General features: G+C 45.9%; 1 protein-coding gene across 2 annotated transcripts; it reads right to left on the bottom strand.

Annotated features, from left to right (window-relative positions):
• Positions 1–437: 437 nt before the first annotated feature.
• Positions 438–25,909, bottom strand: LOC139402794 (DDB1- and CUL4-associated factor 10-like). Of its 2 annotated transcripts, none has more exons than XM_071146710.1 (8): positions 25,138–25,909; positions 24,673–24,786; positions 18,971–19,168; positions 16,769–16,971; positions 15,305–15,385; positions 6,920–7,098; positions 2,214–2,380; positions 438–973 (listed from the first exon to the last, which is right to left on the bottom strand). In XM_071146710.1, exons 1-8 carry the CDS (start codon positions 25,614–25,616, stop codon positions 769–771), a joined length of 1,626 nt encoding a protein of 541 aa, XP_071002811.1. In that variant the 5' UTR covers positions 25,617–25,909; the 3' UTR covers positions 438–768. The 2 variants fall into 2 exon arrangements, with proteins under 2 accessions (XP_071002811.1, XP_071002812.1); XM_071146711.1 differs by having other exon boundaries at positions 6,953–7,098; positions 25,138–25,896.
• Between the last annotated feature and the right edge of the window lie 1,703 nt (positions 25,910–27,612).

Here is a 27,612-nt window from a genome sequence, read left to right as displayed (position 1 = left end):
ATGATTTGACCTTGTTCCCCCCCCCCCCCACATCATGATTTGACCTTGTTCCCCCCCCCCCCACATCATGATTTGACCTTGTTTCCCCCACCACATCATGATTTGACCTTGTTTCCCCCACCACATCATGATTTGACCTTGTTTCCCCCACCACGATTTGACCTTGTCCCCCCCACACCACATCATGATTTGACCTTGTTTCCCCCACCACACCATGATTTGACCTTGTCCCTCCCCCACATCATGATTCGAACCCCCCCCCAGAGCCGCCAGTTGTCTTGAAACCATCAGATACCATAAATCCAGTACAATAAGGATAATCATTTCAGAGTTCCTGCTCAGCGCTACACCGACTGATCTAATTTCTCATCAAAGCTTGAGTTGGGAGACATAATATGGTGTGAACAATACAGCCAGGTCAAGCCAGAGAGACAATATGCTGTGAAAATGTAACTTTTTATTAGGTTAATGTTACATTTTTTAAAATAAACGTTGTGGCGGTTGAGCTCGGGTTGGTTTTGACAAAGTGTTCTTGACTCAGAAAAGGTTGGTGCCCATTGCATCGGGGTATAACGGTAGCAAAACCAAGTTCAAGGTAGTCCCTTCGTTTCCGGTTTCTTCCGTTTGGCGCCTAATGAATAAAGGTCTACTTGATTACCGGAGTGTCCCCCCCAAAAAATGGCACCCTATTCCCTAAAATAGTGCACTACTTTTGACCAGAGCCCATAGGGAATAGGGGGGGGGGGGCCATTCGGGACAGCCCCGCTGTTAGAACCTGGGCTGGTATAAGGCGACGCGGCCACTGAGACAGCCTGACGCCAGCTGGCAGTGGGTTGGGGAGAACTTGGTGGTCAGGACCACATCACTGTGGGAGTAGATGGACCGCACCTCTCGGAGACAGCTGGTCTGGACGGGAAGGCAGTCAGACAGCTCCATACAGTTCTCATCGAAGGACAGCAGCCGTACTCCGTACCTGCTGGGACAAAACTTGATTACAAAAGTGGAAAATTGTGTCCGAGCTCCAAATAGACCCCAATCCCGGGGATTTGATAGGCTAAGCAATATGACAATAAGTGCACCGTGCCCTCTGATAGGCTAAGCAATATGACAATAAGTGCACCGTGCCCTCTGATAGGCTAAGCAATATGACAATAAGTGCACCGTGCCCTCTGATAGGCTAAGCAATATGACAATAAGTGCACCGTGCCCTCTGATAGGCTAAGCAATATGACAATAAGTGCACCGTGCCCTCTGATAGGCTAAGCAATATGACAATAAGTGCACCGTGCCCTCTGATAGGCTAAGCAATATGACAATAAGTGCACCGTGCCCTCTGATAGGCTAAGCAATATGACAATAAGTGCACCGTGCCCTCTGATAGGCTAAGCAATATGACAATAAGTGCACCGTGCCCTCTGATAGGCTAAGCAATATGACAATAAGTGCACCGTGCCCTCTGATAGGCTAAGCAATATGACAATAAGTGCACCGTGCCCTCTGATAGGCTAAGCAATATGACAATAAGTGCACCGTGCCCTCTGATAGGCTAAGCAATATGACAATAAGTGCACCGTGCCCTCTGATAGGCTAAGCAATATGACAATAAGTGCACCGTGCCCTCTGATAGGCTAAGCAATATGACAATAAGTGCACCGTGCCCTCTGATAGGCTAAGCAATATGACAATAAGTGCACCGTGCCCTCTGATAGGCTAAGCAATATGACAATAAGTGCACCGTGCCCTCTGATAGGCTAAGCAATATGACAATAAGTGCACCGTGCCCTCTGATAGGCTAAGCAATATGACAATAAGTGCACCTTTCCCTCTGATAGGCTAAGCAATATGACAATAAGTGCACCTTGCACCTTGCCCTCTACCCGTAGGGGGAGCAGATGTCATAATACCCCCTACCCGTAGGGGGAGCAGATGTCATAATACTCTCTACCCGTAGGGGGAGCAGATGTCATAATACTCTCTACCCGTAGGGGGAGCAGATGTCATAATACTCTACCCGTAGGGGGAGCAGATGTCATAATACTCTACCCGTAGGGGGAGCAGATGTCATAATACTCTCTACCCGTAGGGGGAGCAGATGTCATAATACTCTCTACCCGTAGGGGGAGCAGATGTCATAATACTCTCTACCCGTAGGGGGAGCAGATGTCATAATACTCTCTACCCGTAGGGGGAGCAGATGTCATAATACTCTCTACCCGTAGGGGGAGCAGATGAGCCGCCCGTCAGGACTGAAGCACAACTCCTTGATGTAGCCCCTCCCCACGTTAGCCTCCTCGATGTAGTGGGTCAGACGTAGAGAACAGCGCGGGGAGACGGGGGGACGTGTAGGGGAGCCATCCTGGAACTCATACACACATGTCCACTGGAGAGGAGAGAGAGAGGGGGGGAGGGGAGAAAAGGAGGGAGGAGGAGAGAGGGGGAGAGAAGAGGAGAGAGGGGGAGAGAAGAGGAGAGAGGGGGAGAGAAGAGGAGAGAGGGGGAGAGAAGAGGAGAGAGGGGGAGAGAAGAGGAGAGAGGGGGAGGGAAGAGGAGAGAGGGGGAGGGAAGAGGAGAGAGGGGGAGGGAAGAGGAGAGAGGGGGAGGGAAGAGGAGAGAGGGGGAGAGAAGAGGAGAGAGGGGGAGAGAAGAGGAGAGAGGGGGAGGGAAGAGAAGAGAGGGGGAGGGAGGGGGAGAAGAGAGGGAGGATAACAGGAAGACAGAGGAAGAGTGGAGAAACAGAAGAGGGTTAGAGACTAAACGTAACCTGCTCATCAATGCTGACAGACAGAGCATGTCCAAGTGCAATCTTAAATGGACCCCAAAGCCCTTGTGGAGATCTGAGAGGATTTGATTGGTACAAGCAATAATGAAACGTCCACCGAGCCAATCAAAGGGCAAGGTGGAGATACAGGGCCTTCAGAAAGTATTCACACCCCTCGACTTATTCCACATTTTGTTGTTACAGCCGGAATTAAAAAATAAACTCACCCATCTACACATAATAATGACAAAGTGAAAACCTGTTTTTTAGAAATGTTAGCAAATTTATTGAAAACGAAATCCAGAAATATCGAATTTACATAAGTATTCACACAGCTCAGTCAATACTCTGTCAAGCCCCTTTGGCAGCTAAAACAGCTGAGAGTCTTTCTGGGTAAGTTTGAGAGTCTTTCTGGGTAAGTTTGAGAGTCTTTCTGGGTAAGTTTGAGAGTCTTTCTGGGTACGTTTGAGAGTCTTTCTGGGTACGTTTGAGAGTCTTTCTGGGTACGTTTGAGAGTCTTTCTGGGTACGTTTGAGAGTCTTTCTGGGTAAGTTTGAGAGTCTTTCTGGGTACGTTTGAGAGTCTTTCTGGGTACGTTTGAGAGTCTTTCTGGGTACGTTTGAGAGTCTTTCTGGGTACGTTTGAGAGTCTTTCTGGGTACGTTTGAGAGTCTTTCTGGGTACGTTTGAGAGTCTTTCTGGGTACGTTTGAGAGTCTTTCTGGGTACGTTTGAGAGTCTTTCTGGGTACGTTTGAGAGTCTTTCTGGGTACGTTTGAGAGTCTTTCTGGGTACGTTTCTTTAAGACATTTCCACACCTGGATTCTGAAACATTTACCAATTACTATTTTTCTTTTTTTAAATTGTTGAAACTCTTTGTCAAATTGGTTGTTGATCATTGTTAAGACAACCATTTTCAGGTCTTACCATAGACTTAACTAGACTTAAGTCAACACTGAAACTCGGCCACCGTCCAATGTGTGATTCATAACTCTACCATGCTCAAAGGGATATTCAGTGGTGTAAAGATACTTTAGTAGTACTACTTCAGTAGTTTTTTGGGGGATATCTGTACTTTACTATTTATATTTTTCACTACTTTTACATTCCTAAAGAAAATAAAATTACTTTTTACTCCAGACATTGTCCCTGACACTCAAAAGTATTAGTTACATTGTCCCTGACACTCAAAAGTATTAGTTACATTTTGAATGGCCAGCAGGACAGGAAATTGATCCAATTCACAAACTTATCAAGAGAACATCCCTGGTCATCACTACTGCCTCTGATCTGGAGGACTCACTAAACAGAGAACATCCCTGGTCATCCCTACTGCCTCTGATCTGGAGGACTCACTAAACAGAGAACATCCCTGGTCATCACTACTGCCTCTGATCTGGAGGACTCACTAAACAGAGAACATCCCTGGTCATCACTACTGCCTCTGATCTGGAGGACTCACTAAACAGAGAACATCCCTGGTCATCCCTACTGCCTCTGATCTGGTGGACTCACTAAACAGAGAACATCCCTGGTCATCCCTACTGCCTCTGATCTGGAGGACTCACTAAACAGAGAACATCCCTGGTCATCCCTACTGCCTCTGATCTGGAGGACTCACTAAACAGAGAACATCCCTGGTCATCTCTACTGCCTCTGATCTGGAGGACTCACTAAACAGAGAACATCCCTGGTCATCACTACTGCCTCTGATCTGGAGGACTCACTAAACAGAGAACATCCCTGGTCGTCCCTACTGCCTCTGATCTGGTGGACCCACTAAACAGAGAACATCCCTGGTCATCCCTACTGCCTCTGATCTGGTGGACTCACTAAACAGAGAACATCCCTGGTCATCCCTACTGCCTCTGATCTGGAGGACTCACTAAACAGAGAACATCCCTGGTCATCTCTACTGCCTCTGATCTGGAGGACTCACTAAACAGAGAACATCCCTGGTCATCCCTACTGCCTCTGATCTGGAGGACTCACTAAACAGAGAACATCCCTGGTCATCACTACTGCCTCTGATCTGGAGGACTCACTAAACAGAGAACATCCCTGGTCATCACTACTGCCTCTGATCTGGAGGACTCACTAAACAGAGAACATCCCTGGTCATCCCTACTGCCTCTGATCTGGTGGACTCACTAAACAGAGAACATCCCTGGTCATCCCTACTGCCTCTGATCTGGAGGACTCACTAAACAGAGAACATCCCTGGTCATCCCTACTGCCTCTGATCTGGAGGACTCACTAAACAGAGAACATCCCTGGTCATCTCTACTGCCTCTGATCTGGAGGACTCACTAAACAGAGAACATCCCTGGTCATCACTACTGCCTCTGATTTGGAGGACTCACTAAACAGAGAACATCCCTGGTCATCCCTACTGCCTCTGATCTGGAAGACACAAATGCTTAGTTTGTAAATGATGTCTGAGGGTTGGAACGTGCCCCTGTCTATTTGTAAATTAAATTAAATTAAAAATTAAAAATCACGCCATCTGCTTTGCATAATATAAGAAAAGTGAAATAATTTACTTTTACTTTTCATACTTAAGTATATTTAGAACCAAATACTTTATAGACTTTTACTGAAGTATTATTTAACTGGGTGATTTTCACTTTTACTGGAGTAAATGTTCTATAGGGAAAGAATGCAGGTTCTAGAACGCCCTTCAGGCCAATCAGAAACAAGTGTCCAAGAAGCCATGGTATAATTTGAATGAGTTTGGAGAACATGACATTATGGGGTTATTGTGTGTCGACCAGAGAGAAACACAACCTCAACTTAATACATTTTACATTCAGGTTGTAACACACAAGACTTTGGCGTTACGAGAAAGAAGAATCATGAAGTAGATGATGTAGGGGAGAGGTGTGTGTTGATGTAGGGAGAGGTGTGTGTTGATGTAGGGGAGAGGTGTGTGTTGATGTAGGGAGAGGTGTGTGTTGATGTAGGGGAGAGGTGTGTGTTGATGTAGGGGAGAGGTGTGTGTTGATGTAGGGAGAGGTGTGTGTTGATGTAGGGAGAGGTGTGTGTTGATGTAGGGGAGAGGTGTGTGTTGATGTAGGGGAGAGGTGTGTGTTGATGTAGGGGAGAGGTGTGTGTTGATGTAGGGAGAGGTGTGTGTTGATGTAGGGGAGAGGTGTGTGTTGATGTAGGGGAGAGGTGTGTGTTGATGTAGGGGAGAGGTGTGTGTTGATGTAGGGAGAGGTGTGTGTTGATGTAGGGGAGAGGTGTGTGTTGATGTAGGGAGAGGTGTGTGTTGATGTAGGGGAGAGGTGTGTGTTGATGTAGGGAGAGGTGTGTGTTGATGTAGGGGAGAGGTGTGTGTTGATGTAGGGAGAGGTGTGTGTTGATGTAGGGGAGAGGTGTGTGTTGATGTAGGGAGAGGTGTGTGTTGATGTAGGGGAGAGGTGTGTGTTGATGTAGGGGAGAGGTGTGTGTTGATGTAGGGAGAGGTGTGTGTTGATGTAGGGGAGAGGTGTGTGTTGATGTAGGGAGAGGTGTGTGTTGATGTAGGGGAGAGGTGTGTGTTGATGTAGGGGAGAGGTGTGTGTTGATGTAGGGGAGAGGTGTGTGTTGATGTAGGGAGAGGTGTGTGTTGATGTAGGGGAGAGGTGTGTGTTGATGTAGGGGAGAGGTGTGTGTTGATGTAGGGGAGAGGTGTGTGTTGATGTAGGGGAGAGGTGTGTGTTGATGTAGGGGAGAGGTGTGTGTTGATGTAGGGGAGAGGTGTGTGTTGATGTAGGGGAGAGGTGTGTGTTGATGTAGGGAGAGGTGTGTGTTGATGTAGGGGAGAGGTGTGTGTTGATGTAGGGGAGAGGTGTGTGTTGATGTAGGGGAGAGGTGTGTGTTGATGTAGGGGAGAGGTGTGTGTTGATGTAGGGAGAGGTGTGTGTTGATGTAGGGAGAGGTGTGTGTTGATGTAGGGGAGAGGTGTGTGTTGATGTAGGGGAGAGGTGTGTGTTGATGTAGGGGAGAGGTGTGTGTTGATGTAGGGGAGAGGTGTGTGTTGATGTAGGGAGAGGTGTGTGTTGATGTAGGGGAGAGGTGTGTGTTGATGTAGGGGAGAGGTGTGTGTTGATGTAGGGAGAGGTGTGTAAATGTAGGGAGAGGTGCGTGTAGATGTCGGGGTGCAGTGTGGTGAAAGTTACCTCCTGGGGGTTTTGGGGGGTCAGGTGACTCACCTCCTGGTCATCCATGTTGGAGGAGCAGCGTATGAGGGCAGCCCAGCCTTTAGGGTGAAGCTGGAGAGACGTGATGCAGTTCCCCCTGTCTCTCTCTCCTGGGATCTCTGGAGTCAACACCTCCAAACTATTCCTGGGGGAGAGACCTGGGAGAGGGAAGAGGGGCAGCAACATGAAGTTAACACGAGGGCTGGCACCACGACCTCCTAACCGCGTAGGTTAGTGTTAACATGAGGGCTGGCACCACGACCTCCTAACCGCGTAGGTTAGTGTTAACACGAGGGCTGGCACCACGACCTCCTAACCGCGTAGGTTAGTGTTAACACGAGGGCTGGCACCACGACCTCCTAACCGCGTAGGTTAGTGTTAACACGAGGGCTGGCACCACGACCTCCTAACCGCGTAGGTTAGTGTTAACACGAGGGCTGGCACCACGACCTCCTAACCGCGTAGGTTAGTGTTAACACGAGGGCTGGCACCACGACCTCCTAACCGCGTAGGTTAGTGTTAACACGAGGGCTGGCACCACAACCTCCTAACCGCGTAGGTTAGTGTTAACACGAGGGCTGGCACCACAACCTTCTAACCGTGTAGGTTAGTGTTAACACGAGGGCTGGCACCACGACCTCCTAACCGTGTAGGTTAGTGTTAACACGAGGGCTGGCACCACGACCTCCTAACCGCGTAGGTTAGTGTTAACACGAGGGCTGGCACCACGACCTCCTAACCGCGTAGGTTAGTGTTAACACGAGGGCTGGCACCACGACCTCCTAACCGCGTAGGTTAGTGTTAACACGAGGGCTGGCACCACGACCTCCTAACCGCGTAGGTTAGTGTTAACGCGAGGGCTGGCACCACGTCCTCCTAACCGTGTAGGTTAGTGTTAACACGAGGGCTGGCACCACGACCTCCTAACTGTGTAGGTTAGTGTTAACACGAGGGCTGGCACCACAACCTCCTAACCGCGTAGGTTAGTTATGTGTAGTTATGGGTAAAGACAGTCATAACCAATAAAATGTAACCGCTGTCATTACTGTGACCGCTGTCATTGCTGTGACCGCTGTCATTGCTGTGACCGCTGTCATTGCTGTGACCGCTGTCGTAAAGCCTTAGTCTACACATCACATTACTTAACATAGAGGGGTAATGTAACACACTGACAGTCAACACAACACACTGACAGTCAACACAACACACTGACAGTCAACACAACACACTGACAGTCAACACAACACACTGACAGTCAACACAACGTTACACACTGACAGTCAACACAACGTAACACACTGACAGTCAACTAGGGCTGACCCCATTTAGTCGACTGGTAAATTGTTTGGTCGACAGATTTCATTAGTCGATTACGAAACATGTTCAAGGTGCACAAGACGGAGGTCTGATTGGCTCCTGTCTCAGTGGACTGATCCGTTGCGGAGGCCGATTGGCTCCTGTCTCAGTGGACTGATCCGTTGCGGAGGCCGATTGGCTCCTGTATCAGTGGACTGATCCGTTGCGGAGGCCGATTGGCTCCTGTCTCAGTGGACTGATCCGTTGCGGAGGCCGATTGGCTCCTGTCTCAGTGGACTGATCCGTTGCGGAGGCCGATTGGCTCCTGTCTCAGTGGACTGATCCGTTGCGGAGGCCGATTGGCTCCTGTCTCAGTGGACTGATCCATTGCGGAGGCCGATTGGCTCCTGTCTCAGTGGACTGATCCATTGCGGAGGCCGATTGGCTCCTGTCTCAGTGGACTGATCCGTTGCGGAGGCCGATTGGCTCCTGTCTCAGTGGACTGATCCATTGCGGAGGCCGATTGGCTCCTGTCTCAGTGGACTGATCCATTGCGGAGGCCGATTGGCTCCTGTCTCAGTGGACTGATCCATTGCGGAGGCCGATTGGCTCCTGTCTCAGTGGACTGATCCGTTGCGGAGGCCGATTGGCTCCTGTCTCAGTGGACTGATCCATTGCGGAGGCCGATTGGCTCCTGTCTCAGTTGAACTAACCTATTGCGGAGGCCGATTGGCTCCTGTCTCAATGGACTGATCCATTGCCGAGGCCACGGGGAAGGCACAGCCCCTCACTCTAAGACAAGTGATACTGAAATTGCACATATTTACATTACGTAAGAACAACGGTACAACACAAATAAATGTATATTATTTTATAACAAATGCGCTTTCTCCTGCGTTGGATACAGGCGCCGTCTGCGGTTCTGAAACGTAATCTCCAGTGCGCTGTTGGCACCTTTCTCTTTGTCACGTGCATAGTAGCAAAGTTCCCCAGCAGATTGGGAACAATGTGGCAGCGGGGGCAGCAGAGATGAGGAAACAGCCCTTTACAGTAGCCTAATTATCAACAACAACAACAACAACAACTGGGGAGAGAGGAAACCCCATCTTAATGAGGTCTATAATCAATACTGTTCAACGTGCCTGGTTTTATAAATGATCCATATATAATCAATACTGTTCAACGTGCCTGGTTTTATAAATGATCCATATATAATCAATACTGTTCAACATGCCTGGTTTTATAAATGATCCATATATAATCAATACTGTTCAACATGCCTGGTTTTATAAATGATCCATATATAATCAATACTGTTCAACGTGCCTGGTTTTATAAATGATCCATATATAATCAATACTGTTCAACGTGCCTGGTTTTATAAATGATCCATATATAATCAATACTGTTCAACGTGCCTGGTTTTATAAATGATCCATATATAATCAATACTGTTCAACGTGCCTGGTTTTATAAATGATCCATATATAATCAATACTGTTCAACGTGCCTGGTTTTATAAATGATCCATTTATAAATCAACAGAAAGACAGATCTTACTTCTGTTGCCTGTTTGTTAATAATATTATATGAATAGAGTATTAGGTTAATAATATATAAATAGAGTATTAGGTTAGTAATATTATAGAGTATTAGGTTAATAATAATATATGAATAGAGTATTAGGTTAATATTATATGAATAGAGTATTAGGTTAATATTATATGAATAGAGTATTAGGTTAATAATATTATATGAATAGAGTATTAGGTTAATAATATATGAATAGAGTATTAGGTTAATAATATTATATGAATAGAGTATTAGGTTAGTAATATTATAGAGTATTAGGTTAGTAATATTATATGAATAGAGTATTAGGTTAATAATATTATAGAGTATTAGGTTAATAATATATTAATAGAGTATTAGGTTAATATTCTATGAATAGAGTATTAGGTTAGTAATATTATAGAGTATTAGGTTAATAATATTATATGAATGGAGTATTAGGTTAATATTATATGAATAGAGTATTAGGTTAATAATATTATATGAATAGAGTATTAGGTTAGTAATATTATAGAGTATTAGGTTAATATTATATGAATAGAGTATTAGGTTAATAATATTATATGAATAGAGTATTAGGTTAGTAATATTATAGAGTATTAGGTTAATATTATATGAATAGAGTATTAGGTTAGTAATATTATAGAGTATTAGGTTAATAATATTATATGAATAGAGTATTAGGTTAATATTATATGAATAGAGTATTAGGTTAATAATATTATATGAATAGAGTATTAGGTTAATAATATTATATGAATAGAGTATTAGGTTAGTAATATTATAGAGTATTAGGTTAATAATATTATATGAATAGAGTATTAGGTTAATATTATATGAATATAGTATTAGGTTAGTAATATTATAGAGTATTAGGTTAATAATATTATATGAATAGAGTATTAGGTTAATATTATATGACTAGAGTATTAGGTTAATATTATATGAATAGAGTATTAGGTTAATAATATTATATGAATAGAGTATTAGGTTAATATTATATGAATAGAGTATTAGGTTAATAATATTATATGAATAGAGTATTAGGTTAATATTATATAAATAGAGTATTAGGTTAATAATATTATATGAATAGAGTATTAGGTTAATATTATATGAATAGAGTATTAGGTTAGTAATATTATAGAGTATTAGGTTAATAATATTATATGAATAGAGTATTAGGTTAATATTATATGAATAGAGTATTAGGTTAATATTATATGAATAGAGTATTAGGTTAATAATAATGATTACGTGGAGCTCTGATCCTCATGTAACGGCAAAATGTTGGATAAAGTCATTTCACCGATTCGGCTGTTTTAAATCTCTTGGTTTGGTGTAATAAAGGCTTTGCACTTTGTTTTTTCGTGAGAACGGACTGGTATTACTTATATATATTTATTTATTGTTGTTTACACTGTTCCAAACTGGGCAGAAGCTCGTCACACAGTATCCACACAGCTCTCACTCCGATATCCTCCATTTCCTTGATCGTCTTCTTGGTATTACAATTATTGTTACGATCATCATTATAATAATATGTCATTATCATTAGTAGACTTAGTACCGAACCACCATGGAGCTGGAGGCCTGCTCCTTTACCCTCCTTTGTCTGGATCTCCTCCTTATAGCAGCCTTGTAGAACCACCATGGAGCTGGAGGCCTGCTCCTTTACCCTCCTTTGTCTGGATCTCCTCCTTACAGCAGCCTTGTAGAACCACCATGGAGCTGGAGGCCTGCTCCTTTACCCTCCTTTGTCTGGATCTCCTCCTTATAGCAGCCTTGTAGAACCACCATGGAGCTGGAGGCCTGCTCCTTTACCCTCCTTTGTCTGGATCTCCTCCTTATAGCAGCCTTGTAGAACCACCATGGAGCTGGAGGCCTGCTCCTTTACCCTCCTTTGTCTGGATCTCCTCCTTATAGCAGCCTTGTAGAACCACCATGGAGCTGGAGGCCTGCTCCTTCACCCTCCTTTGTCTGGATCTCCTCCTTATAGCAGCCTTGTAGAACCACCATGGAGCTGGAGGTCAGCTCCTTCACCCTCTTTTGCCTGGATCTCCTCCTTATAGCAGCCTTGTAGAACCACCATGGAGCTGGAGGCCTGCTCCTTTACCCTCCTTTGTCTGGATCTCCTCCTTATAGCAGCCTTGTAGAACCACCATGGAGCTGGAGGCCTGCTCCTTTACCCTCCTTTGTCTGGATCTCCTCCTTATAGCAGCCTTGTAGAACCACCATGGAGCTGGAGGCCTGCTCCTTTACCCTCCTTTGTCTGGATCTCCAGTAGTTTCCACAACTAAGTCAAATGTCTTCCACACATCTGACTTTCTCTTTCCCTCCTGAGCAACCAGTAAACATTTGCCTGTTTTGAGTATATTTGTCACGTCCCCTGCATCCATTTTGCTGTCATGTTACGGTGTTCAGTTTATAACCAATTTATTGACGTGATTATGATCGGCTATAGGTCAGAGGCTATTGATCACATTGCCTGCGATGCTTACATGTATCACAAAGAGAGCAAGGGTTGAGGGAATATGGAATGTTTGTCCAAAACAAAATGAGGGATTTCAGTAACTTTTCAGTCAGAAACTAAATGGCTGTAATGATGTAGCAGCTTCAGCACGGACAGAGCTATAAACAACTTGCTGCGGTTCGCTGCAGTACCGAGGAAAGAGACGACCAATCACACAGGCACTCGCTGTCATTGTTTTGTTTTTTAACACCATGTGACCATCAGGCTCTTTCTTGAGTCATGTGTCTTAGTTATTTAATCAAACAGTGTGCTTAAAGCATCAGACAATCTCAGTGCATATAGTTGATTCTATTCAAACACAGAATGTGTGTGTGTGTTATATATATATATATAAATAAAACTCTGAAAAAAAATAAACGTTCTCTCATTGTCAAATGCATTTATTTTCAGCAAACTTAACATGTGTAAATATTTGTATGAACATTCAACAACAGACAAACTGACATGTGATTAACAGAAATTGAAAAATGAGTCCTTGAACAAAGGGTGGGGTCAAAATCAAAAGTAACAGTCAGTATCTGGTGTGGCCACCAGCTGCATTAAGTACTGCAGTGCATCTCCTCCTCATGGCAGTTCTTGCTGTGAGATGTTACCCCACTCTTCCACCAAGGCACCTGCAAGTTCCCGGACATTTCTGGGGGGGGAAGGGGAATGGCCCTACCCCTCACATTCCGATCCAACAGGTCCCAGATGTGCTCCGGGCTCTTCGCTGGCCATGGCAGAACACTGACATTCCTGTCTTGCTGGAAATCACGCACAGAACGAGCAGTATGGCTGGTGGCATTGTCATGCTGGAGGGTCATGTCAAGATGAGCCTGCAGGAAGGGTACCACATGAGGGAGGAGGATGTCTTCCCTGTAACGCACAGCGCTGAGATTGCCTGGAAGGACAACAAGCTCAGTCCGATGATGCTGTGACACACCGCCCCAGACCATGACGGACCCTCCACCTCCAAATCGATCCCGCTCCAGAGTACAGGCCTCGGTGTAACGTTCATTCCTTCAACGATAAATGCGAATCCGACTATCACCCCTGGTGAGACAAAAGGCGATGTTGTTGCCGGTGATGTCTGGTGAGGACCTGCCTTACAACAGGCCTACAAGCCCTCAGTCCAGCCTCTCTCAGCCTATTGCGGACAGTCTGAGCACTGATGGAGGGATTGTGCGTTCCTGGTGTAACTCGGGCAGCTGTTGTTGCCGCCATCCTGTACCTGTCCCGCAGGTGTGATGTTCGGATGTACCGATCCTGTGCATGTGTTGTTACACGTGGTCTGCCACTGCGAGGACGATCAGCTGTCCATCCTGTCACCCTGTCTTAAGCGTCTCACAGTACGGACATTGCAATTTATTGCCCTGGCCACATCTGCAGTCCTCATGCCTCCTTGCAGCATGTCTAAGGCACGTTCACGCAGATGAGCAGGGACCCTGGGCATCTTTCTTTTGGTGTTTTTTCAGAGTCAGTAGAAAGGCCTCTTTAATGTCCTAAGTGTTCATAACTGTGACCTTAATTTCCTACCGTCTGTAAGCTGTTAGTGTCTTAACGACCGTTCCACAGGTGCATGTTCATTAATTGTTTATGGTTCATTGAACAAGCATGGGGAAACAGTGTTTAAACCCTTTACAATGAAGATCTGTGAAGTTACTTGGATTTTTACTAACTATCTTTGAAAGACACGGTCCTGAAAAAGGGACGTTTCATTTTTGTTGCCATACTACGGTCCTCTGCCATACTACGGTCCTCTGCCATACTACGGTCCTCTGCCATACTACGGTCCTCTGCCATACTACGGTCCTCTGCCATACTACGGTCCTCTGCCATACCCTCGACGGCAGAGCCTCTCTCGCCCGTCCTCTCTTTCTGGTCTCTGCAGTGACCCCTTCAGTTATCAAGTCTCCTCAACATCAATCTTTTCCTGGCTGCCATTTCCTCCACCGTCACTTCAACCTCTTGTTTGCTCTAGTTTTTTGTTTATTTCCCTGGTTATCCATTTTGTTTTTGATATAGCTAGTCTGATGGCTATAATGTGTGAGAAAAAAAATTACATTTGTTTTTTTGTGCATAAAGGGTTCGCAAGCCAACAAAAAAATATATAATTTTGAGACATAAAGCAGATAAATAAATGTAATAAAATAGAAAAATCAACACTTTATTATAGTTAATTATTATATTAAATCTTATCCTCCCTGTCACATAGGTTTATTAATTGGTTTCTGGCACGTCACTAATGTCAAAATAAGTTTATAAGATAGTTTTGTAAGTGCACTTACAAAACTAACTTATTTTTTTTCTAACTTTATACGTTTTTTTTCCGTAAGTAATGTTTTGTGAATCCAGTCCCTGGTCTCTGCTCCACTCCGTTGGTGGAGTTCATTAGGTGTTTATTCCCTCGACCTAATAGCTTGTGTCTGAATGGTTGTTCTACAATAGGACTGTTGTCTGACTGGTTGTTCTACAATAGGACTGTTGTCTGAATGGTTGTGCTACAATAGGACTGTTGTCTGAATGGTTGTTCTACAATAGGACTGTTGTCTGAATGGTTGTTCTACAATAGGACTGTTGTCTGAATGGTTGTTCTACAATAGGACTGTTGTCTGAATGGTTGTGCTACAATAGGACTGTTGTCTGAATGGTTGTTCTACAATAGGACTGTTGTCTGAATGGTTGTTCTACAATAGGACTGTTGTCTGAATGGTTGTTCTACAATAGGACTGTTGTCTGAATGGTTGTTCTACAATAGGACTGTTGTCTGAATGGTTGTTCTACAATAGGACTGTTGTCTGAATGGTTGTTCTACAATAGGACTGTTGTCTGAATGGTTGTTCTACAATAGGACTGTTGTCTGAATGGTTGTTCTACAATAGGACTGTTGTCTGAATGGTTGTTCTACAATAGGACTGTTGTCTGAATGGTTGTTCTACAATAGGACTTGTGTCTGAAGTAAGCCCAGCATGCCTCTAACTGACCTTCTCTGTGAGGGTGGATCTTGCTGGAGTCGTTACCCTGTCGAGGAGCTCCACTTGACCTCGACGCAGACGCTGAGCCATCTAGAGACAGATTCACAATAAATCACCTGAGGTGATAATGATGGGGGGGGGGGGGTGATGCAGTGACATGGTCTCACCTGAGCTGAGGGAGGTGAGGGTGGGGTGATGCAGTGACATGGTCTCACCTGAGCTGAGGGAGGGGTGGGTGCAGTGACATGGTCTCACCTGAGCTGAGGGGGGTGAGGGTGGGGTGGTGCAGTGACATGGTCTCACCTGAGCTGAGGGAGGTGAGGGTGGGGTGGTGCAGTGACATGGTCTCACCTGAGCTGAGGGTGGGGTGGTGCAGTGACATGGTCTCACCTGAGCTGAGGGAGGTGAGGGTGGGGTGGTGCAGTGACATTGTCTCACCTGAGCTGAGGGAGGTGAGGGTGGGGTGGTGCAGTGACATGGTCTCACCTGAGCTGAGGGAGGGGTGGGTGGGGTGGTGCAGTGACATGGTCTCACCTGAGCTGAGGGAGGTGAGGGTGGGGTGGTGCAGTGACATTGTCTCACCTGAGCTGAGGGAGGTGAGGGTGGGGTGGTGCAGTGACATGGTCTCACCTGAGCTGAGGGAGGGGTGGGTGGGGTGGTGCAGTGACATGGTCTCACCTGAGCTGAGGGAGGTGAGGGAGGGGTGGGTGCAGTGACATGGTCTCACCTGAGCTGAGGGGGGTGAGGGTGGGGTGGTGCAGTGACATGGTCTCACCTGAGCTGAGGGAGGTGAGGGTGGGGTGGTGCAGTGACATGGTCTCACCTGAGCTGAGGGAGGTGAGGGTGGGGTGGTGCAGTGACATTGTCTCACCTGAGCTGAGGGAGGTGAGGGTGGGGTGGTGCAGTGACATGGTCTCACCTGAGCTGAGGGAGGTGAGGGTGGGGTGGTGCAGTGACATTGTCTCACCTGAGCTGAGGGAGGGGTGGGTGCAGTGACATGGTCTCACCTGAGCTGAGGGAGGTGAGGGTGGGGTGGTGCAGTGACATGGTCTCACCTGAGCTGAGGGAGGTGAGGGTGGTGCAGTGACATGGTCTCACCTGAGCTGAGGGAGGTGAGGGTGGGGTGATGCAGTGACATGGTCTCACCTGAGCTGAGGGAGGTGAGGGTGGGGTGGTGCAGTGACATGGTCTCACCTGAGCTGAGGGAGGTGAGGGTGGGGTGATGCAGTGACATGGTCTCACCTGAGCTGAGGGAGGTGAGGGTGGGGTGGTGCAGTGACATGGTCTCACCTGAGCTGAGGGTGGGGTGGTGCAGTGACATGGTCTCACCTGAGCTGAGGGAGGTGAGGGTGGGGTGGTGCAGTGACATTGTCTCACCTGAGCTGAGGGAGGTGAGGGTGGGGTGGTGCAGTGACATGGTCTCACCTGAGCTGAGGGAGGTGAGGGTGGGGTGGTGCAGTGACATTGTCTCACCTGAGCTGAGGGGGGTGCGTCTGGCCCGCAGCATACGGTAGCTGCCCACCTCCAGAGACTGTGTGAGGTCCAGGTCGTGAAGGATCAGCAGGTAGCCAGATGAAGTGGAGATCAACATCTTGGAACAGTCTGGAGTCAGACGCATTCTCATCAGGTAGCGCGTGTGGAAGAACTTCTTGTGGGGGCAGCCATCCTCTGTAAACCTACAGTCACAGGAGAGAAGAAGAGTCAGCCATTCTGTGTAAACCTACAGGCAGAGGAGAGAAGAAGAGTGAGCCATCCTCTGTAAACCTACAGGCAGAGGAGAGAAGAAGAGTCAGCCATTCTGTGTAAACCTACAGGTAGAGGAGAGAAGAAGAGTCAGCCATTCTGTGTAAACCTACAGGCAGAGGAGAGAAGAAGAGTCAGCCATTCTGTGTAAACCTACAGGCAGAGGAGAGAAGAAGAGTCAGCCATCCTCTGTAAACCTACAGGTAGAGGAGAGAAGAAGAGTCAGCCATCCTCTGTAAACCTACAGGCAGAGGAGAGAAGAAGAGTCAGCCATTCTGTGTAAACCTACAGGCAGAGGAGAGAAGAAGAGTCAGCCATTCTGTGTAAACCTACAGGTAGAGGAGAGAAGAAGAGTCAGCCATTCTGTGTAAACCTACAGGTAGAGGAGAGAAGAAGAGTCAGCCATTCTGTGTAAACCTACAGGTAGAGGAGAGAAGAAGAGTCAGCCATTCTGTGTAAACCTACAGGTAGAGGAGAGAAGAAGAGTGAGCCATCCTCTGTAAACCTACAGGCAGAGGAGAGAAGAAGAGTCAGCCATTCTGTGTAAACCTACAGGTAGAGGAGAGAAGAAGAGTGAGCCATTCTGTGTAAACCTACAGGTAGAGGAGAGAAGAAGAGTCAGCCATTCTGTGTAAACCTACAGGTAGAGGAGAGAAGAAGAGTGAGCCATCCTCTGTAAACCTACAGGCAGAGGAGAGAAGAAGAGTCAGCCATCCTCTGTAAACCTACAGGCAGAGGAGAGAAGAAGAGTCAGCCATCCTCTGTAAACCTACAGGCAGAGGAGAGAAGAAGAGTCAGCCATTCTGTGTAAACCTACAGGTAGAGGAGAGAAGAAGAGTGAGCCATCCTCTGTAAACCTACAGGCAGAGGAGAGAAGAAGAGTCAGCCATCCTGTGTAAACCTACAGGCAGAGGAGAGAAGAAGAGTCAGCCATCCTCTGTAAACCTACAGGTAGAGGAGAGAAGAAGAGTGAGCCATCCTCTGTAAACCTACAGGTAGAGGAGAGAAGAAGAGTCAGCCATCCTCTGTAAACCTACAGGTAGAGGAGAGAAGAAGAGTCAGCCATCCTCTGTAAACCTACAGGCAGAGGAGAGAAGAAGAGTCAGCCATTCTGTGTAAACCTACAGGCAGAGGAGAGAAGAAGAGTCAGCCATCCTCTGTAAACCTACAGGTAGAGGAGAGAAGAAGAGTCAGGGGCTGCATCCTAAATGGCACCCACCGTATTCCCTAAATAGTGCACTCCTTTTGACCAGAAACCTATGGTAGTACACTATATTGAGAATAGCATGCCATTTGGGACACAGCCTGTCTGTTGTGCAAACACCGGCCTATCACTGATAACACCGACCGATAACACCGGCCTATCACCGACAGATAACACCGGCCTATCACCGACAGATAGCACCGTCAGATAGCGCCGGCCTGTCACCGACAGATAGCGCCGGCCTGTCACCGACAGATAGCGCCGGCCTGTCACCGACAGATAGCGCCGGCCTGTCACCGACAGATAGCGCCGGCCTGTCACTGACAGATAGCGCCGGCCTGTCACCGACAGATAGCGCCGGCCTGTCACCGACAGATAGCGCCAGCCTGTCACCGACAGATAGCGCCGGCCTGTCACCGACAGATAGCACCGGCCTGTCACCGACAGATAGCACAGGCCTGTCACCGACAGATAGCACCGGCCTGTCACCGACAGATAGCACCGGCCTGTCACCGACAGATAGCACCGGCCTGTCACCGACAGATAACACCGGCCTATCACCGATAACACTGACAGATAACACTGAGCTCAACGTAGACAGAAAACAACCTTACTGTGTTATTCTAAAGTGAAATCAAAACATTATTATGAAAGTCAACTTACTAATTAAACATGCTGTAGTGGAAACGTGTATACGCACTGACACACACACACACACACACACACACCTGTTGGTGTCCCAGGTGATGACGTTTCCGTCAAAGCCAGAAGTGACAAGGAGTCGTGTGTTGGTGTCGTACTCTATGTTCTTGACCCAGCTGGCGTGACCGTGCAGAGAGCACACTTTAGAGTTGAGCTTCCTCAGGTCCCACAGAGCTATGGTGGTGTCATCAGAACAGGTGGCAAACAAACGGTTGTCCAGAAACCTGTAAAGAGAAGAGCAGAACATACATTATAATAACAATAGCGTACGTAGGCGATTCCTTGCCTCCTAATTCCTTGCCACCTTCTCTATCGTATTGGAGGAGAAGGTCCAGGGTCCCTCCCCTCAGACCTTATCGTCTAATGAGTTTTGAAACAGACACAAGAGAGGAATCAAGCTTGGATTCATTGAGATAGACATGTAGGCCAAACCATGAGACATATGTGAATTGATTGCTCCCCATCTATCTTCAGAGTTCATTCTGTTAGGTGACCTAAACTGGGATATACTTATCACCCCGGCAGTCCTACAATCTAAACTAGATGCCCTCAATCTCACACAAATTTTCAAAGAACCTACCAGGTACAACCCTAAATCCATAAACATGGGCACCCTCATAGATATTATCCTGACCAACTCGCCCTCTAAATACACCTCCGCTGTTTTCAATCAGGATCTCAGCGATCACTGCCTCATTGCCTGCATCCGCTATGGATCCGCGGTCAAACGACCACCCCTCATCACTGTCAAACGCTCCCTAAAACACTTCTGCAAGCAGGCCTTTCTAATCGACATGGCGCAGGTATCCTGGAAGGGTACTGACCTCATCCCATCAGTAGATGATGCCTGGTTGTTCTTTAAAAGTGCTTTCCTCACCATCTTAAATAAGCATGCCCCATTCAAAAAAATGTAGAACTACGAACAGCCCATGATTCACTCCAGACCTGACTGCCCTTGACCAGCACAAAAACATCCTGTGGCATTCTGGATTAGCATCAAATAGTCCCCGCGCCATGCAACTTTCAGGGAAGTCAGGAACCAATATACACAGGCAGTTAGGAAAGCTAAGGCTAGCTTTTTCAAACAGACATTTGCATACTGTAGCTCTAACTCCAAAACGTTCTGGGACACTGTAAAGTCCATGGAGAATAAGAGCACCTCCTCCCAGCTGCCCACTGCACTGAGGCTAGGAAATACTGTCACCGCCGATAAATCCACGATCATCGAGAATTTCAAAAAGCATTTCTCTACGGCTGCCCATGCTTTCCTCCTGGCTACCCCAACTCCGGCCAACAGCTCCGAAACCCCCCCGCAGCTACTTACCCGAGCCTCCCCAGCTTCTCCTTCACCCAAATCCAGATAGCAGATGTTCTGAAAGAGCTGCAAAACCTGGACCCGCACAAATCAGCTGGGCTAGACAATCTGGACCCTCTCTTTCTAAAATTATCCGCCGCCATTGTTGCAACCCCTATTACTAGTCTGTTCAACCTCTCTTTCGTATCGTCCGAGATTCCCAAAGATTGGAAAGTTGCCGCGGTCATCCCCCTCTTCAAAGGGGGTGACACTCTAGACCCAAACTGCTACAGACCTATATCCACCCTGCCCTGCCTTTCTAAAGTCTTCGAAAGCCAAGTTAACAAACAGAATACCGACCATTTTGAATCCCACCGTACCTTCTCATCTTTGCAATCCGGTTTCCGAGCTGGTCACGGGTGCACCCCAGCCACGCTCAAGGTACTAAACGATATCATAACCGCCATCGGTAAAAGACAGTACTGTGCAGCCGTCTTCATTGACCTGGCCAAGGCTTTCGACTCTGCCAATACGGTGATTGACAGACTCAATAGCCCTCGTTTCTCAAATGACTGCCTCGCCTGGTTCACCAACAACTTCTCAGATAGAGTTCAGTGTGTCAAATCGGAGGGCATGTTGTCCAGACCTCAGGCAGTCTCTATGGGGGTGCCACAGGGTTCAATTCTCAGGCCGACTCTTTTCTCTGTATATATCAATGATGTTGCTCTTGCTGCTGGTGATTCACTGATCCACCTCTACGCAGACGACACCATTCTGTGTACTTCTGGACCATCCTTAGACACTGTGTTACCTAACCTCCGGACAAGCTTCAATGCCATACAACTCTCCTTCCGTGGCCTCCAACTGCTCTTAAAACACTAGTAAAACTAAATGCATGCTCTTCAACCAATCGCTGCCCGCACCTGCCCGACTAGCATCACTACTCTGGACGGTTCTGACTTAGAATATGTGGACAACTACAAATACTTAGGTGTCTGGCTAGACTGTAAACTCTCCTTCCAGACTCATATTAAGCATCTCCAATCCTAGATTAAATCTAGAATCGGCTTCCTATTTCGCAACAAAGCATCCTTCACTCATGCTGCCAAACATACCCTCGTAAAACTGACTATGCTACCGATCCTTGACTTCGGCAATGTCATTTACAAAATAGCCTCCAATACCCTACTCAACAAACTGGATGCAGTCTATCACAGTGCAATCTGTTGTGTCACCAAAGCCCCATATACTATCCACCACTGCGACCTGTATGCCCTCGTCAGCTGGCCCTCGCTACATATTCATCACCAAACCCACTGGCTCCAGGTCATCTATAAGTCTTTGCCCGCAGCACCCACCCGTAGCACGCGCTCCAGCAGGAATATTCCACTGGTCATCCCCAAATATTCCACTGGTCATCCCCAAAGCAAACACCTCCCTTGGCCGCCTTTCCTTAGAGTTCTCTGCTGCCAATGACTGGAACGAATTGCAAAAATCGCTTAAGTTGGAGACTTATATTTCCCTCACTAACTTTAAACATCAGCTAACCGATCGCGGCAGCTGTACAGTCCATCTGTAAATTGCCCATCCAACTACCTCATCCCCATATTGTTTTTATTTACTTTTTTTTGCTCTTTTGCACACCAGTATCACTACTTGCACATCATCATCTGCTCATCTGTCACTCCAGGGTTCATTTGCTAAATTTGAATTTCTTTGCTACTATTGGCCTATTTATTACCTTAACTCCTCACACCATTTGCACACACTGTATATAGAATTTTCTACTGTATTATTGAATGTACGTTTGTTTATCCCATGTGTAACTCTGTGTTGTTGTTTGTGTCACACTATTTTGCTTTATCTTGGCCAGGTCGCAGTTGTAAATGAGAACTTGTTCTCAATTGGCCTCCCTGGTTAAATAAAGGTGATCTGGTCTACCTGGTTAAATAAAGGTGATCTGGTCTACCTGGTTTAATAAAGGTGATCTGGTCTACCTGGTTAAATAAAGGTGATCTGGTCTACCTGGTTAAATAAAGGTGATCTGGCCTACCTGGTTAAATAAAGGTGATCTGGTCTACCTGGTTAAATAAAGGTGATCTGGTCTACCTGGTTAAATAAAGGTGATCTGGTCTACCTGGTTAAATAAAGGTGATCTGGTCTACCTGGTTAAATAAAGGTGATCTGGTGTCTACCTGGTTAAATAAAGGTGATCTGGTGTCTACCTGGTTAAATAAAGGTGATCTGGCCTACCTGGTTAAATAAAGGTGATCTGGTCTAACTGGTTAAATAAAGGTGATCTGGTCTACCTGGTTAAATAAAGGTGATCTGGTCTACCTGGTTAAATAAAGGTGATCTGGTCTACCTGGTTAAATAAAGGTGATCTGGTCTACCTGGTTAAATAAAGGTGATCTGGTCTACCTGGTTTAATAAAGGTGATCTGGTCTACCTGGTTAAATAAAGGTGATCTGGTCTACCTGGTTAAATAAAGGTGATCTGGTCTACCTGGTTAAATAAAGGTGATCTGGTCTACCTGGTTAAATAAAGGTGATCTGGTCTACCTGGTTAAATAAAGGTGATCTGGTCTACCTGGTTAAATAAAGGTGGAGGAAGAAAAATAAATAAATAAACCCACTGCAGGATGCCATAGCAGTCTAGATATAGATATATAGCCATGTATCAGAGCTGGAGCAGACCTGGGGAGACTACTTACAGGACAAACAGGAAGACAAATAGACCAACAGACAGACAGGAGGACAGACAGACAGACAAATAGACCAACAGGAGGATAGACAGACAGGAAGACAGACAGACAGGAGGACAGACAGACAGGAGGACAGACAGACAGACAGACAAATAGACCAACAGGCAAATAGACCAACAGACCGACAGACAGACAGGGAGGAAGAAAGACAGACAAATAGACAGAGACAGACAGGACCGACAGGAAGACAGACAGACAAATAGACCAACAGGCCGACAGGAGGACAGACAGACAGGAGGACAGACAGACATGAGGCGGGTTGGGAACCAGCTAGCAGTATCTCTGGTCCAGGGAGTTTGTGTCCTGCTCAAGACTCAGCATCAGTTAGTCACATGGAAAAGCCTTGGACCAGAGATGGGGAACACCCAGCCTGCATACCTGATGATACAGACAGACAGGAAGACAGACAGACAGGAAGATAGACAGACAGGAGAGAACAGGATAACAATTACAAACCTTTCCTTGGGGACCTACATTCATTTTCCCAATTGTTTTCTAGCCCTGAATTAGTAGACAAGGGCTTGATAACTAGTTGACAAGGGCTGGATAACTAGTCGACAAGGGCTGGATAACTAGTCGACAAGGGCTGGATAACTAGTCGACAAGGGCTGGATAACTAGTCGACAAGGGCTGGATAACTAGTCGACAAGGGCTGGATAACTAGTCGACAAGGGCTGGATAACTAGTCGAAAAGGGCTTGATAACTAGTAGACAAGGGCTGGATAACTAGTAGACAAGGGCTTGATAACTAGTCGACAAGGGCTGGATAACTAGTCGACAAGGGCTGGATAACTAGTCGACAAGGGCTGGATAACTAGTCGACAAGGGCTGGATAACTAGTAGACAAGGGCTGGATAACTAGTAGACAAGGGCTGGATAACTAGTTGACAAGGGCTGGATAACTAGTAGACAAGGGCTGGATAACTAGTTGACAAGGGCTGGATAACTAGTTGACAAGGGCTGGATAACTAGTTGACAAGGGCTTGATAACTAGTAGACAAGGGCTGGATAACTAGTAGACAAGGGCTGGATAACTAGTAGACAAGGGCTGGATAACTAGTAGACAAGGGCTGGATAACTAGTAGACAAGGGCTGGATAACTAGTTGACAAGGGCTGGATAACTAGTTGACAAGGACAAGTTGAATGTGGTGTGATAACTCTGGAAGAGTTAAAATACATGGAACGTCTGGATGTACCTGAGGAAAGGTTTGAGAAAGGCTGGGATAGAGAACACCAGTATCTGGGCGTTAAGAGACGTTGTCAATGAGGAGGTGCATTAAAGGCCCATGAAACTCCCATTCAAACTCCCATTCAAACTCCCATTAGACAGCTCTGCAAGTGTTATGTCAAAAATGTCTGACCTCTGACCTCTGCCTGGCAGTAATGATTGATTGCTGTTGTGCTGAATAGGCACATTTTTGTATGCTTGTACATTTTTACTTAGCCATTCTTTGGAAGGACATGTTGGCCATAAATGATCGTAGTTGCTCAGCAACACTCTATACTTGGTAAATAAATAACATATTTTGACGTAAAGCTTGCAAAGCTGTCTATTGGGAGTTTGAATGAGAGTTTCCCAGGGTGTTTGAGAGGAGACACGACATACTCATCGTCGACATCTCTAAACGCCCAGATACTGGGGCAGAGAACACACCGCTATCTATGGTACCTGATGTTATTGACACAGTCTTCATGAGCCTCCACCAGGGTCTTGATGTGCTTGGAAGAGATGGGATCGAACAGGAGAACCTCCGTCTGTTCACAGGCCACTGTCAGGACAGACCTGGGGAGTGGTGAGATATAAGGTCACAACAACAGGCCCAGTCTGTATTGTGTTCTGTGCTCTGTGTTCTGTGTTCTGTGTTCTGTGCTCTGTGTTCTGTGTTCTGTGTTCTGTGTTCTGTGTGGGCCCCAGGAAGAGTAGCTGCTGCTTTTGCAGCAGCTAACGGGGATCCTAATACAATACCAAAATACCTCGCCTAGGTCAACTTGTGTAATGTAAAATGTCTGTCTGTGGATTGTGACACCTGATCATACAACTTTGGCTTTCCTATTACCATTTTGCACAAATATGGATAAAACTTCGGTCTAAAAATGAACAAACACGTAACATCCATTTTCATCCTGTCCTTACCCGTCGGGGGAGTATTCCAAATTGAACACTGCGCCATGAGTTTGGGTACTGAGATTGACCGAGTCTGCAGCCGGACTCATGGAAGAATACAAGTTCGTCATTGTCCTAAAGTTATCTCTAGATGGATCCACGAACAGCCCTCTCCTTATAGTCCTGCTCTGTAGCATGGAGAACAGGCTGTTGGAGCTACTCTCAACCGAACCAGGGCCAGCCATAGAGGTACCCCTCCCTTGCCCCGAGGCGCCTTGTACATTCGGCTGACACCGGGGATTGTCCTGCGCGGCTGCAGAATCCGCCCTGGAGCTTCTCGGGTGAAGACTACTCTCCTCTCGGCTACTCTGCGGAGGACGCGCCGGTGTCTTGTCTTCATCGGCGGAATCATCTGTCTGCGGGTCCTGTTCCTTGTCCGACACCCGGCTGCTGGACGTGTCCTGCGACTCGTCCGGGTCCACGCCGTCGCTCTGCTGCTCCGAGCTCATTGTGGCTGTTATCGCCAACGGGTGCCTGTGCAGGCCCCTTGTTTCACAGATAGTGTCTCGGTTCAACAACGAATTGTGCAATTATTGTATCTCGAATACACCTTACCTCTACTCCGTTAAGACAATCCCCACCCCCCCACCCCCCCAACAAAAAAACGTGGGTGGAATTTGACGAAACTAGACAAGAGACGGAATGGCTATTTGATGTAGCTAACCACACAACACTGGAGCAAAATAAACCAAGTGCTGTGACGGAGTTCAGCTTCCTTCTTCTTCTTCCGCGGAATTTCAGTGGTCAAAACGAAGATAATACATTGGATACCTCCACCTAGTGGACATAGTTATACTTTCATTTCATAAAACAGTTTCATAAACAACAGTCTAAATCAAATTTGATTTGTCACAAGCACCGAATATAACGAGTGTAGAGTTAACCGTGATATGCTACTTTAAGAGTTCTCCCCAACGATGCAGAATAAAAATAAAATAAAATAAAATAAGTAACACAAGAATGGAGCTTTATACAGGGATTACAATATCAATGCTATTACCAGATCAAATGTTGTATTTATTTATTTATTTGTATTTACACCTTTATTTAACTTGGCAAGTCAGTTAAGAACAAATTCTTATTTACAATAACGGCCTACCAATATGCAGAGGTACGAGATATTTGAGGTAGATATGTACATGAAGGCAGGGTAAAGTGACTAGACATCAGGATAGATAATAACAAGGTATTGGAGGTAGATATGTACATGAAGGCAGGGTAAAGTGACTAGTCATCAGGATAGATAATAACAAGGTATTGGAGGTAGATATGTACATGAAGGCAGGGTAAAGTGACTAGTCATCAGGATAGATAATAATAAGGTATTAGAGGTAGATATGGACATGAAGGCAGGGTAAAGTGACTAGACATCAGGATAGATAATAATAAGGTATTAGAGGTAGATATGTAGTACATGAAGGCAGGGTAAAGTGACTAGACATCAGGATAGATAATAATAAGGTATTAGAGGTAGATATGTACATGAAGGCAGGGTAAAGTGACTAGACATCAGGATAGATAATAATAAGGTATTAGAGGTAGATATGTACATGAAGGCAGGGTTAAGTGACTAGTCATCAGGATAGATAATAATAAGGTATTAGAGGTAGATATGTACATGAAGGCAGGGTAAAGTGACTAGACATCAGGATAGATAATAATAAGGTATTAGAGGTAGATATGGACATGAAGGCAGGGTAAAGTGACTAGACATCAGGATAGATAATAATAAGGTATTAGAGGTAGATATGTAGTACATGAAGGCAGGGTAAAGTGACTAGACATCAGGATAGATAATAATAAGGTATTAGAGGTAGATATGTACATGAAGGCAGGGTAAAGTGACTAGACATCAGGATAGATAATAATAAGGTATTAGAGGTAGATATGTACATGAAGGCAGGGTAAAGTGACTAGACATCAGGATAGATAATAATAAGGTATTAGAGGTAGATATGTACATGAAGGCAGGGTAAAGTGACTAGACATCAGGATAGATAATAATCAGGTATTAGAGGTAGATATGTACATGAAGGCAGGGTAAAGTGACTAGACATCAGGATAGATAATAATAAGGTATTAGAGGTAGATATGTACATGAAGGCAGGGTAAAGTGACTAGACATCAGGATAGATAATAATAAGGTATTAGAGGTAGATATGTACATGAAGGCAGGGTAAAGTGACTAGTCATCAGGATAGATAATAATAAGGTATTAGAGGTAGATATGTGCATGAAGGCAGGGTAAAGTGACTAGTCATCAGGATAGATAATAATAAGGTATTTGAGGTAGATATGTACATGAAGGCAGGGTAAAGTGACTAGACATCAGGATAGATAATAATAAGGTATTAGAGGTAGATATGTACATGAAGGCAGGGTAAAGTGACTAGACATCAGGATAGATAATAATAAGGTATTAGAGGTAGATATGTACATGAAGGC

Source organism: Oncorhynchus clarkii, unplaced genomic scaffold (assembly GCF_045791955.1).
Source record: "Oncorhynchus clarkii lewisi isolate Uvic-CL-2024 unplaced genomic scaffold, UVic_Ocla_1.0 unplaced_contig_2450_pilon_pilon, whole genome shotgun sequence".
NCBI classification, from domain to species: Eukaryota; Metazoa; Chordata; class Actinopteri; order Salmoniformes; family Salmonidae; genus Oncorhynchus; species Oncorhynchus clarkii.
Note: the sequence above shows the minus strand (reverse complement) of the source record. Positions and strands in the feature narration are given on the sequence as shown.

What these genes read in the sequence shown, in the direction of transcription:
- LOC139402794 (XM_071146710.1), bottom strand. Translation starts at nt 25,616, where the DNA reads ATGAGCTCGGAGCAGCAGAGCGACGGCGTGGACCCGGACGAGTCGCAG. An exon ending in CCCCCCAAAACCCCCAGGAG is followed by an intron (nt 2,381 to 6,919) that starts GTAACTTTCACC and finishes TCTCCTCTCCAG; the next exon opens with TGGACATGTGTGTATGAGTT. An exon ending in CTCATCTGCTCCCCCTACGG is followed by an intron (nt 974 to 2,213) that starts GTAGAGAGTATT and finishes TTGTCCCAGCAG; the next exon opens with GTACGGAGTACGGCTGCTGT.